The 14,178-nt window shown below is 41.5% G+C and overlaps 1 protein-coding gene across 1 annotated transcript; it reads left to right on the forward strand.

Annotated features, from left to right (window-relative positions):
• The first annotated feature begins 382 nt into the window (after positions 1-382).
• On the forward strand, positions 383-13,817 carry gtpbp10 (GTP-binding protein 10 (putative)). The gene is made up of 10 exons (XM_080773224.1): positions 383-487; positions 2,712-2,905; positions 3,664-3,755; positions 7,251-7,395; positions 8,258-8,331; positions 8,438-8,490; positions 8,735-8,842; positions 9,683-9,760; positions 10,551-10,674; positions 12,285-13,817. Exons 1-10 carry the CDS (start codon positions 455-457, stop codon positions 12,518-12,520), a joined length of 1,137 nt encoding a protein of 378 aa, XP_080629350.1. The 5' UTR covers positions 383-454; the 3' UTR covers positions 12,521-13,817.
• The last annotated feature ends 361 nt before the right edge of the window (positions 13,818-14,178 follow it).

The following is a 14,178-nucleotide window of genomic DNA, read 5'->3' on the forward strand; positions in this document are numbered from 1 at the left end:
ATACTGATAATATACCATGACAAGAGCTCCATTCCAGTGCTGACATCATCATGCCAATGTAGAACTTTACTCCATATATGGTTATAGTCGACTGGCATCGTCATCGTGACAAGCATCCAGTCAAGCCCTATATAATGTTTTTATGTGTTTATTGTTTAGACGCAAACAGCATTTTAAGCAGCCTACCTTAACAGCGCAGAACGCATGCACAATTCCAAAACGTTTATTCATTGCGTGTTAGTGAGGCATTATTTACACGTCTAAACAGCGACACCTACGCATTAAATAAAATCATTGCACCTGCACCAGGGGCAGCGCCAGGGCAGCACTCTTGGGTGACGCTCTGAGTGACGTACATGTTGTGGGCGGGGCTGGACCGTGGCAAACAGGAAATACAGCGGTCAGAAATCCCACGTTCCCTCCTATGCCTTCCCCACGTTAAAATCCATTCAAGATGGTTCACATCAGTAGGATCTGCTGGCGGAAGGTTAGTAGAAAATAGGCTGTTACTAGAGAGAATTGTTTGTAGAAACAATATTGCTATAAGGTCAGTTGCGGTCAGTTAATAATGCATGATGTATTGGTTACCTTGTATGGCCACCGTCGGGTCTTGCAAGTGTGATTACACTGTTTACAAATAATAGCTCAAATGACAGGCAAACACAATCTCTACTCTTTGGAGATGGTATGCAAATTCACCGTTTAATCGATGATGCATTTTGTATTTGTATAGCGATCTCCCAAACGAAGTTACAACTTAAAGTGCTTTACAGAATTACTAATCACAGATATCACGTAGCCTTGGATCAAGAGTAAAGACTAGTCCTGAAACATGACTATCATAATCGTCATGTCACATTTACTTTCGTATCTATGCAAATGTCAGAATCGATCAAATACAGATATGTCGATCTAGCCGCAATTTGCAACTCTAGATTTGTTTTTGCGAATGCAGTGAGCACTTACTATGAGACCTAGCAGATCATGTCTGTCTGTCTGTCTGTCTGTCTGTCTGTCTGTCTGTCTGTCTGTCTGTGTGTGTGTCTGTCTGTCCCGCTATCCAAATATGGAGTGTGTTGCATCAGCAATCACTCAGCTCCATATATGGGCACAAAAGGGGCCAGGTCCACTCAGCTCCATATATGGGCACAAAAGGGGCACCATATAAGGAGTCCCCAAAGCAGCTATACGTCCAAAACCCAAATATGTACGAGCTGCGTTCGCTTCCCGCGTTTGCGCGTCTTACTCGTATAATGGGATGCATCTAGAGTTGCAATATCCTACACTTACGTACCGATCTGATTCTCGTTTGGGGGAGACGGGTAGACACCCTTATAAGGGTGTCTACCCGTCTCCCCCAAACGATCCGTGTGTTTTGTTCTTGTGATTGTTGTTGAGAAACAGGAAGACACTTGCCTTCTTCCCGTGACTGTCTATGTACAACAATTAAACAATACGTTTTATGAATGCAACTATGAGTAAACATATGTGTCGCATACATTAACTATTAACTATGCAGCCCAGCTGCCCATGTAATGCGTCAATATAAACGCATCGATGAAATAATGACTATACATAACGTTTGTTTCTGACGGGATTCGAACTTTGTCCTCCATTTGTCAGCATAAAGTTTCCCAGTCATGGAGGGTACTACAGTGATCCATTCTAGCCATGACATTTTGTAATCCTAATCAAATCATAGGGTATAAAAATCTGAATCCCCCCCCACCGCCCCCCCTTTCCCCTCACTGTATATGTTTCTTTTCCCTTTTTGCTTCCTTTATGATGAATTCCTGTTCTGTTCTTTAACTATATAGAAGTGTCTATTTGTATGTCTCTAAATGTTTTGATGAATTGAACCTGTTGTAAACAAGTGTAATGCTTAATTGGGTCGTCCACTCACAGTTAACAGTCTTTGTATTGAGTTTGTGCTTGAAATGTACTGTAATTCTGCAAACTGTTAATAAATATTTCAATCAATCAAAGCCATCACAACTCAAAACGGACATGGGAACTAGATTAACATTTGGATGACTTTACATAGGGTCCCTTTGCATCTATTCCATGCAAAATGGTATACAGACGTACATACCCTCGGAAAAGGCCGTGCTGCAGCCTTTTGGTGGTGGTGAGATGTTTCAAAAGAAGCATATATCGGCTATAGGAGACAACGGAAACGTCTGAGAATTTTCATTGGCGCAGAAGCCGTTAAGTACTTTGTTTGACCGTTTTGGCTGATATTAAATTCTCTCTTCCTTCCTTCCTTGACTTCCTTATTGACATCCCATTGTACCGCCTCCCGCACCGGGGCTGGTGGTACAATGGGATGAGTCAATGGAGGGTATTGCAACTCTAGATTCATCCCATTATAAAAAACAATTGCGGCTATTGCGTCTAGTCTAAAATCACCTAGAATCACTGATGTACTAAATATCATTCTACAGGCTAATGAATGTAATAACTAATAAAATAATTCATAAAAACAGACATCTTCAGCTATGTACATTATCCTAGACCTATTATACCTATCATAATGTAACAATAATGTACACAACTACACATGTATACAAACGGATGCCACATGTCTGTAGGATCATGTACAAAGTAACACAGATAGAGCACATGTAATATGACATTTATATAGAATAATAATGTATAACAGATTGGACTGGCTGGTGGTCTAATAATCAAAAACGTTTTCTCTCCCCCAGTATGGGAACTTTGTGGACAACCTGCGCCTGTACGTCCGTGGAGGTTGTGGGGGCATGGGGCTGCCCCGGCTGGGGGGCCAAGGGGGGAAAGGCGGAGATGTGTGGGTGACGGCCACAAAAGACATAACCCTGAAGAAAATCAAGGACAAATATCCCCAGAAACGCTTTTTAGGAGCGGTGGGAGTTAACAGCAGGTTGGTCTGAGTCAGTGAAAGTCAAAATATATTGGTAATTAACCCTGAGTGTACAAATGTAATAGAATTGGGTGAATTTGATGAATACTCTCAAGAGTTGCAAGTGGATTACGGTGTGTACTACAGTGTAAATGCTGATTGTATTTGTTTGGTGGTAGTTGGTTGGTTTGCACAATACTGTAGGCATTTGACTGGCTTTCCTCAGTCATTGCATAACAATTCAAGGGATGGAGTATTGAAGAAAGTCAGGACACGGTCCTCGTTCCAAGAGGGCGATATAGCCTACCTAAAATAAGTAATTCATTAATAGTAATTGGCAATTGCAATGCAAGTGAATCCCTGACATTCTCATGTTATTCAACCCATTAAGACCTGAGGACCTGACTCTACAAATATCTTCTAAATCCTCACAGTTAAAAAAAAAAATATATATATATATATATATATGCATTTTCAGATCTGAAAATATGTTGTTCCAAGGACCCCGCAGAAGCAAATATTTGAGTTAAAAAAATTGCTGTGAAAGAATATTATATTCAAAGATTTGCACAAATTTCCATGATTTAAAAAAAATGCGCGGCACCGAGTGATATACTATAAGTGAGCTTATAGTATATCTGCTATTTTTCAATAGCTAAAGTTTAAAATATTGGTTAAAGTGATTAAAAGTTAAGGTAGGTGACACAGATGCGTTACGGTCTTAATGGTTTAAAAGCGTTGGCAGTAGGAGTGGAGGTGAGATTGTGTTTGTGTTTCAGTATCCGTGCTTTGAGAGGGGAGAAGGGACAGGACGAGGAGATCTGCGCTCCTGTGGGTATCACCGTTACCAGCGATGATGGCCAACTGCTTGGTATGTAAAAAAAGAAAAGCACCTACATGCACAATGTACATGCACAACTGGTTCCCCACCACTGGGTCGGGACCCATTTTTATGGGTCCTTTATTTATTTAGTTTCCTACATTTCGTTTTTCTTCTTCTCTTCTTTTACTCTTTTACTGTGAAGTAAGAATATATTCGTACCCCCCAGCTATGGGACGTTATCAGCCAAGTATGTACATGTTCGTTCCCCACCATATAGAGACACACGGGGACGAATTTCACGCCCCCCAAATGAGACTGCGGCCCCACTTCTGGTCCGTTTCAACGGTGTACTGCAGCTGTCAATGCAATCCCTATGAGATCATAAAATACCCTCATTTCACTGGTCCATTACTGAGGCTGTAGCGATTTATTTTGTGTTCTAATAAAGTGTCCCATATTTTTCTTTTGTCCTTTTCAATGTCACATACCTGCCATCTCAATATACAACCCACAATGTACTATAATATACTCCATCAGTTTGTGAAAAGTGCTAGCATTGTAAATCTCAAGTCAAAGTGGTTGCACGATATATACATCACGGTTGCATCCCTTGAGGTTTTCAATACCCAGATATATTTGTTGTATTTCGTTTTATATGTGATGTATTTGTTGAAAATGATCTAAACAGCATCTTTTTATGATTTATTTTTAAGTTATTATTTTTTTAAGTTAAGTTATTTTTAAGTTAAGTTTTTAACTTAGCCATAACCATATAAGGAGTCCCCAAAGCAGCTATACGTCCAAATATGGAGTGTGTTGCATCAATCACAAACAAATCACTCAGCTCCATATATGGGCACAAAGGGGGGGACACACAGACAGACAGACAGACAGACATGATCTGCTAGGTCTCATAGTAAGTGCTCATTGCATTTGCAATAACAAAGTCAGTCGGGATCGGGATGTATATTGAGAATTCCACTATTCAAAGTCGGCGCTCGTAGTCTCGTAAAGGCAGTGACGTCCCTTATAAGCGACAGGTTCTCTGCTAGGTCTCATAGTAAGTGCTCATTGCATTCGCAATAACAAAGTCAGTCGGGATCGGGATGTATATTGAGAATTCCACTATTCAAAGTCGGCGCTCGTAGTCTCGTAAAGGCAGTGACGTCCCTTATAAGCGACAGGTTCTCTGTCTGCCGTCTCCACTCTGCTCTGTTAACATTATGGGTAACTCATTCAAGTGGTAAATTAAATGTGAAATACATCCTCTATTGAGAAAACAACAATATATGTTGACAAAGACACTTCATACATTTGGAAACCTATTTTTATTCAAATCAATATAGTCTTCAGTTAATTTCATATTATTTTAAAAGTAGGCTAACTACAGTTGAATTTCAAAGGGCTGGCCTGCAGTACACTGTTCCAACGGACCAGAAGTGGGGACGCTGTCTCATTTGGGGGCGTGGAATTTGTGGGGGCGTGTGTCTCTATTGACTGATTCCGTAGCGGGTCTCATGGTCGCAGCCTACGTATTTCCTGTAGGCGGAGACGACACATCTGCGGTTTCCGCGCACCAAGCTGCTTCAAACGTTACTCTTTTACCTGCTTTTTACTAACACTAACATTACAAAGATGCCCAGAACATCGGGATGAACCTGTGTAGTTTATGGCTGCTCCAACAGTAGTGGCAACATAAACAAAACAAAAACGGAATGTCAAAATATCTACCGCAGTGGCTGAGACCAGAGCCATTGAGTAATGGTTGAGACAAAGCAGTGAAAGGTCCTGAAAGATGCATAACGTCAGTCTTACCCAATACCCAATCTTTCTGTTTTAGGAACACATGGCTGCTGTACTTTATACCTCATACTTTAATGCTTAGTACAGCGGGGAGGAAACCGATTCTCTTAGTGGACGGCTGGACACAGGCGCTGGCATAAGTTAACTACATTTATGCTACCAGCTAGCAGCACAAAAAATAGTTAATATTTATTGTTTAAAAACTTTTTCAAAATACAGTCTCAAACAAAACTGCAACATTTTTCATGAATTCAATTCAACAAATTCAATGTTTTTTCAGTCATTTCATGAAGAAATCCAAGAAAATTTAAAAAAGTTCTATAAATTAGAGAACAAATGTTTAAGTAGTAGTGAAATTAGCAGATCTACAAGCTCACAAAGTGACGTGTTGTGAGCTGCTATTTTCACTAGTTTGGGTCCCGGGAAGACCTCAAATTTCTCTTTTGGGTCACGGGCTAAAGAGTTTGGGAAACACCGCACTATGACCGTCACCAGAGGCGTCTGGGAAAAATGCGAGGCCCTTTGTGAACATTAATTTAATTCATTCATTCATGTTTATTTTGGCCTTCAATTTGCAAGTATAACTAAATTAACCCCCCCGAAATGTAGCCTAAGAGTAAGCTATATGAAAGCCTTTTATAAATTATACTATTGGTATTCCACAAATAGGTGTTGCCAAATATCTAATTATCTTGCCAGTCAGTTGCGCATATGACATATCTAGGTCATATCAATTGAATCAGCAGAGCAGTGCTGCTTCTCACTCTGCACACACTGACTGACCAGCTAAAGTTTATGACTACTTTAAACCATATGACAAACCTTGGATTAATTCTTCTGAAAACGAGCAGCAAAAGGTAAGCGATTCACACATTCAGGGCATTGGGTGTTATTGGATGCACTGCCAATAACCGCAGCAGTGTGTGTAGCTGCTGCTGACCACTGCGCCAAACATTATGAGAGAGAGAGAGAGAGAGAGGAATTGCCGTGGGAGCCCAGTGCTGTAGCCTCTTTGATTTTAAACTCCTTTTCTCTCTGAAGTCAATGTTGTTCGACTTCAGTATTTATTTCAGATGATCTTTCTGAATTCAGGCCTCTGCCACATTCTCTGCGGTTTGCTTCTTGGCCAGGTATTGTCAGTATTGTCTCCATATTTGTTCATTGTCCAGGACTTAGTACTGTGACGTGACCTCCATATATGGGCATAAAACTGTTGCCAAACAATGTCTGTTTGCGTTGATGGAAGGGATCTCGATTTATGGACACCGAAACAAAAACACATCACACCGGAATGAATTGAAGTCATAGGCTGATTTAAAAGATTCCTTGCGGTATGTATTGTGATGTATGTGGAAACTATCTGACAAACTAGTGAGGGGATACCATACCAATACTGTTGATGATTAGTATGTTTAGTTTGAGTATAAACAATTTTTTTCTCTCTGATCTGTGACTTATTTTGTATTTCCATCAATTCTGCTCAGCACAACAATACTTAATTTCGAAGACTGTTGAGACAATCTCAGCCGCTCTTCCCAAATAGAAAGTTCCCAAGGTTTTCGCTGGCATTCCATTTAGGCCGGTCGAGCTTCTAGTTAAACTAATCGAAATGAAATTCTCAGATCCATCAGACAAGTATTAAAAAATAAAAAACCTGTACTGTACTATATGTCCTGCAAAAGATTTCATTTTGTGACTGACTGTTTTTGTGTCCACCTCTTGTCTGGCTGTTGGCTGTAGGTGAGCTGAATGCAGAAGGGGAGCGAGTGTTGGTGGCAAAGGGCGGGCGGGGTGGCTCTCTCCACTCTGCGTTCCACCCCAGTAAAGGTCAAGTCAAACACATCCGGCTGGACCTCAAACTTATTGCCGACCTGGGCATGGTGGGGTGAGGGAACACACACACACACACACACACACACAGCACTGATGGCTCGTGTGTGCAAATGTTGGTCAGTAGCGTTATGATTCAATAAACCATATAGATAATATATTGTATTCAAGCCTTAAAGGGAATATAAATAAAGCGTATGAAAAAGGATATAAATAAAATTATAAATAGGGTGATGTCAGCCAATTTGGGCCATACACACACACACACACCCAACAGAGTTGTAGGAGGGGAGGTGCTGCTGCTCTGTTGACAGCTATTGAACGGTACGCCGCTGTTTATACACAGCAACGCAGTTTGGGCTGCATTCTGATTGGTCAGAGGTGTTGTAGTTCGCCTGCGAATCTCTGCAAAATTCGACACCAGAGCGAACAAATAAAGAGATGCAATGCAATGCAAGCTTCCACTGATGTGGAAGCTTGCATTGACTTCTGTTATTCTTCCCTTCCACTGCTCTCTACTCAGAATATATATGCAATCCCATAGTTGGAACGGTGGGGCTTTGCTATGGGAACCGGACCAATGTTATGTCATCTACACCACATTCCGTGCTCAGCCAATCAAATCATTTCCGTGGTACAAACACACAAAGCTGTGCATAGGGGCCCCTCAAAAATAGAAATACTTCCACAGAGCTTTTAAAAATGTCACAAAAGTATTGCTTTCCCCCAAAACAAACTATGATTGTGAAACAATTTCCCTGGCACGACATATTTTCGGATTGGGTTCTGTGGCGGCTGTGGGCAAATGTATATTACTTTAAGGTACCTTGTTATGAAAACGTTTGAGAGGCAGCCACTGCTTTACACGATTACAGTTCACACACATTTGATGTTCTGAACTTCTGGAATGCCAACAGGTTTCCCAATGCAGGAAAATCTTCCCTACTGTCTGCCCTGTCCCATGCAACTCCGCAGGTTGCTAACTATGCCTGTGAGTATAACTAGCAGGCACGCACGCACACACTCACTCACTCACTCACTCACTCACTCACTTCATATCAGCATCTTTCTAAAAATGTCATTATCTCACTCAACAGTCACCACCGTAAGACCAGAAATTGGAAAACTGATGTACACGGATCACAAACAGGTGAGTGAAGGCCGACTACAACCCTTGAACCCTACTGTATAAGTAGTTTGTATGTCCTTTGATTTCATGTCCTTGTATGTCTTATCACGAATCAAAGATCTCAGTCTTAGGATGTAGGATGCCTCTTTCCTGCTGTTTCACAAATCACAGATTTAGAATTTGGCTTGACAATTTTCTATTTTGCTTTATTCCACAAGCCTTATACAGTACCTATATAGTATGTAAGTTGTTTATATGTCCCTAGATTTCACTAGCTGATCTTCCTGGCCTGATAGAAGGCGCTCACCTCAACAAGGGCATGGGCCACAAGTTCCTCAAACACGTGGAGAGAACCAAACAACTGCTGTTTGTGGTGAGTAATAGTAGTTAGTGCTGAGGTACAGGAGTTTGGTCCACTATGTCCGCGGAGGAACATGTTCCACTGGTACGCGAGAAGGGACCCCAGGTTTTCCTGACCGTCACCAGGATTTCCCAAACAGCGGTGAAAAGTTGACTCTGTCCGGTTGAATGAAAATACAATTCATCAGGGACACTGACTGTGGTTTATAAACTGCTTCGAGTCCATGTCACTTCCGTGTTGCACAGCATAACAGTGGAAACAACACTGTCGAATCCTTGATATCTTTACCGTTACCGTGTCCATATGTGTTCAGAGCAGCTGCAGCCTATTTTCTCACGCTCGTGCTAATGAAACAAAATACTACACGGTACAGGACGGGATTATTATTTCATGTCAAAACATATTGAATTATCAGAAGATGATGTAACCCAGGTAGAGTAATGCGTCACTCTGCATGTTACGTTTTCCACATGTCCAAAGTAATTTGTGAATGAAAAAGACATAGGCCTTAGACTCTTTTTTTTAAATCATACTATATCCTTTTTAATATAACGCCTTAGGTCAACGATATAACTTTATGGTGTGATATAATATTATAGCAGCGCAGGCCAGTCAACGGTCTTCCCCGTGGGTTATGTTTTGGTGCTGATGCGCAGTACCTGTATGTTGCTACTTGCTGTCTTGTATGCCTTTTGTGGTTTTGTGTTGAACAATCAGATATGCTTCTGGGCCAAATAAAGCATGCACTAACAACAGTAGTAGTACGGTAGAATGCTGTAATGGTTCATCATGTTGTAGTGATGCTCATCTCTCTCTCTCTCTCGCTCTCTCGCTCTCTCTCTCGTCCTGCAGGTGGATGTCTGTGGGTTCCAGTTGGCCAGCAAAACGCCGTTCAGGTCGGCCTTTGAAGCCGTGCAGCTGCTGACTAGGGTGAGAACCAGTCACACAGTATCTAGAGATACAGTAATCGGGCCAGGTGATATGACTTGATTACGAACTCAAACCTCGAGCAAAGTTTTACGATGCTTTTACCAATCACTAAAATGCAAAAGGGAGAGTAAACTGAGCCGTCTGGGTAATTGTGCGTAGTAATTAAAGTTCAGCAGGAAAATCCCTCAGTTCATACTGTAGATGCATGCTTTTTCATTTCCTAGAGAAGCCCTAATTTACCATTCCTGTTGACAGAGCGGAGATTAGATCACAAAATGAGAGATTTTTAATACAGAGAGACAATTACTGAATCAAAAGTAATCAATAACTATATATACTATAAAAAACTGTCCAAATTGTCAAGTTAAGTAATATTTAATGGAATGGAAAGAGGCAAATATTGTAAAAATTGCCTGTAGATTCCCCACAATATCTGTGGAACCAAGTCGGACAAAATGTAATGCCTGTAACTCTAATGTAACTCTTACATTCCAAGTGCTTATCAAGGTTGGGTTGGTTCAAATATTGTTATTTTGGGGCGGTCCCTAGTCCAAATATTATTATTTTGGGGGGGTCCCTAGTCCAAATATTGTTATTTTGGGGGGGTCCCTAGTCCAAATATTGTTGTTTTTTTTGGGGGGGGGGGGTCCCTAGTTCAAATATTGTTATTTTGGGGGTCCCGGTTCAAATATAAATATTGGTGTGTGGTGGTCGGGGGGGTTTCCATGTTCTATGGAATATCACAATGGGGTGAATAAGTGAATCTATGACGTTGAATCTCCTCCTGCAGGAGTTGGAGCTTTATAAGAAGGAGCTACTGTGTAAGCCTGCGCTGCTTGCCGTGAATAAGATGGACCTCCCCGATGCGGAGGACAGACTGGCAGAGCTACAGGAGCAGCTTGAAAACCCACACGGTGAGTCCGATGGACTGTAAAAATAATTTCTTCCTGTCAAAATGGTTTGCCTGTTATCAGTGGTGTAAAGCAGTGGTTCCCAAAGTGGGGTCCGGGAACCCCCAGGGGTCCTTGAGGGAGTTCCAGGGGGTCCCCAGCTAAATGATAGTTTGGAACCAAATGGACCATTACGGGTCTGTAACCCTGAGAGTGTACAAATGGAACCAATGGGTCCATTTGGTTCCATTTGTACACTCTCAGAGTTAAATTAAACATTGATTTTACAATATAAATTGGGGTCCCAGAGATAGAAATGCCATTAAATAGGGGTCTGAAGCCTATAATAATTGAATTTTAATTCACACATTAATCATGTTACCAAGATTGCCTTTTTTCACCTTAGAAATATTGCACGAATCAGAGCCTATTTGTCTTTGGACGATGCAAAAACGCTAATCCACGCCTTTGTTTTTTCTCTGCTTGATTACTGCAATGCACTTTTTTCTGGACTGCCTAAGAAAACAACAGATTACAACTTGTCCAAAATGCAGCAGCTAGAGTTTTAACTAGAACTAAGATGAGAGAACATATTACTCCAGTTTTGGCTTCACTGCACTGGCTTCCGGTTCTATTTTACTTGTGTATAAAACTCTCAATGGTCTCGCACCTTCCTACCTACATGACTGCCTGCCTAAATGTCCCAAACCGCCCCCTAAGGTCTTCCACTGCTGGCCTGCTCGCTTTGCCTAAACTAAACTGGCAACTGGCAACTGGCAACTAAAAAATACGGGGAAGCAGCTTTTTGCTTCTACGGACCGACTGCATGGAACAACCTCCCACTGTACCTTCGTCAGGCAGCCTCTGTAGACATTTTTAAAGCACAGCTCAAAACCCACTTCTACAACATTGCTTTTAATTGATATTTTATTTTTTGTTATTCATGTCCTCAGTGTATTGCATTACTGCTTGTCGTTGCCTTGCTTTTCTCCATTTCTCTGTAAAGCACTTTGAGCTGCATTTCATGTCATGAAAGGTGCTATATAAAAAAAGTTTTATTATTATTATAATGCATGTCGAACTGGGGTCCTTGGATTTGAACAGGTTGACCACACTGCTAGAGCCGCTAAAATCCTCTCTTATGGGGTCCCTGGCATATTATTTTCAAATGGGGGTCTGCAGGCTAATTAGTGTCAATTTGTAGGTCCTTGACATACTCACAATGTGTCGCGGTGCGACGCATTGTGAGCTTGTAGATCGGCTATTTTCAAAATATTCTATACTCTAAACTGTAAATGGGACATTTAGAGTGGGACAAATGGGACAAATGGGACACTCTAAATGCGACATTCTGCATAATGACTACTTTCCACTTTTGTTTAAGTACATTCTCATGCCGATACCTTTGTACTTTTTACTCAAGTACACTTTGAATTCCGGATTTTTACTTGTAACAGAGTATTTCTACATTGCAGTATTGCTTTTTTGCCGATACCTTTGTACTTTTTACTCAAGTACACTTTGAATTCCGGATTTTTACTTTATTTCTACATTGCAGTATTGCTTTTTATTTGAGTAACTTTTCCCACTACTAGGCCTGTTATAACACCTCTCTCTCTCTCTCTCTCTCGCAGAGTTCCTCCACCTGTTGCCTCCCGACATGGTCCCGACCAAACAGCTGACATTTCGACACGTGGTGCCAGTGTCTGCCTGCAGCGGCCTGGGGACGGACCGGCTCAAAGCACTCATCCGGAGCTCCCTGGACTTGGACGCTGCCGAGGCAGACGAGAGCGGCCATTGGGACAGACTGCAGGCTCTCAGAAAGACGGCCACCATGATGCCCGTATGGGGCAAGAGCACTGCGCACTAGGGATGCAGCCAATATTCTTTGCCGCCAAAACTATTCGAGCCGAATAGTGGCAAAAAAAATGCATATTCGGTTGATATTTTTTTTAGAGCCGGAACCGAATAGTCAAAGAACCAGAGTTAACCTTTTGTAACTTACTGTTTTGTTGTGATGACGTGATCAAAATGTAATCATGTCTTTTGCCTTTATCAGCTAGCTCTACAACGAAGGTACGGTCATGACGCATGATTTAGGATCGCACCTGAATGGTTTGCACGCCACACCCCCCGAGGTGCTGCTAGAGTGGAAACCGCGCCCAGAATGTATAATTGTACAAAATCTGGTAAAAATAAATAAATAATATATAATATTAATCATATTCGGCTATATCATATGCGGAAATGGTAATTGCGGAAATTGCTCTTCACTTATAGCTATCTATTTTCAGGTAGATTGTTTTATTTTACTCAGTCAGCCATATCACTACTCATTTTTTTTCATGAAAAAGGTCATAGCTGGGTAATCTATTTTCAGGAAAATTGTGTTTATTGTATTTTATTTTACTCAGCCATAACAATTTATTTTCTGTTAACCAACTTGCTGGCTGGCAGGCAGGCAAACAGCTACTCATAGACAGGCAGACAGACAGCTACTCATGGAGAATTGGACAGGCAGGCAGTCAGACAGCTACTCATAGACAGGCAGACAGACAGCTACTCATGGAGAATTGGACAGGCAGGCAGACAGCTACTCATGGACAATTGGACAGGCAGGAAGGCAGACAGCTACTCATGGACAATTGGACAGGCAGGAAGGCAGACAGCTACTCATAGACAGACAGACAGCTACTCATAGACAATTGGGCAGGCAGGCAGACAGCTACTCATAGACAGACAGACAGCTACTCATGGACAATTGGACAGGCAGGAAGGCAGACAGCTACTCATAGACAGGCAGACAGACAGCTACTCATGGACAATTAGGCAGGCAGGCAGACAGCTACTCAGACAGGCAGACAGACAGCTACTCATGGACAATTGGACAGACAGGCAGACAGACAGACAGCTACTCATAGACAGGCAGGCAGACAGCTACTCATAGACAGGCAGACAGTAAGACAGCTACTCATTGACAGACAGACAAATAACTACTCATGGACAGACAGACAGGCAGGCAGGCAGGCAAAGAGCTACTCATGTTATGTTATTATAACAGCTACTCATGTTATGTGCAATAATTTGTGCAGTTATGGAAACAGCTCTTTGTGTTTATGCAAGAAAATGTAACACATTTATTTATTTACATATTGTGTGCATGCACATTGTACTTTGATACATTTTGCGAAAATAAAGCAATTGAAAGAGAGAAGTTATCAAGTATCATTAATGTCGTAATTTTATCTACTGGCCCCTTGCCATTTTTGTAATGTGGCCCACAGGTAAATCTATTTGAGTATCCCTGTCGTACGGCATACTATAGCGCGCAGTTTTTCATTATTTTTGAAGATTTGAAAAAAATGACGAAATGACAAAAACGATGGGTTATAGCCCATGTTTTTTGAAATTTTGAAAAAAAAAGTTAGCCTCGTTTCTCATCATTTTGGACCGTGGACTATAGCCCATATCGTACGGCATACTATAGCGCGCCGTTTTTCATCATTTTTGAGGATTTGAAAAAAATGA

This window comes from Protomyctophum bolini (assembly GCF_963924005.1).
Source record: "Protomyctophum bolini genome assembly, chromosome: 10".
NCBI lineage: Eukaryota > Metazoa > Chordata > Actinopteri > Myctophiformes > Myctophidae > Protomyctophum > Protomyctophum bolini.

What these genes read in the sequence shown, in the direction of transcription:
- gtpbp10 (XM_080773224.1), top strand. Translation starts at nt 455, where the DNA reads ATGGTTCACATCAGTAGGATCTGCTGGCGGAAG. An exon ending in GCGGTGGGAGTTAACAGCAG is followed by an intron (nt 2,906 to 3,663) that starts GTTGGTCTGAGT and finishes TTTGTGTTTCAG; the next exon opens with TATCCGTGCTTTGAGAGGGG. An exon ending in CCAAACAACTGCTGTTTGTG is followed by an intron (nt 8,843 to 9,682) that starts GTGAGTAATAGT and finishes CTCGTCCTGCAG; the next exon opens with GTGGATGTCTGTGGGTTCCA.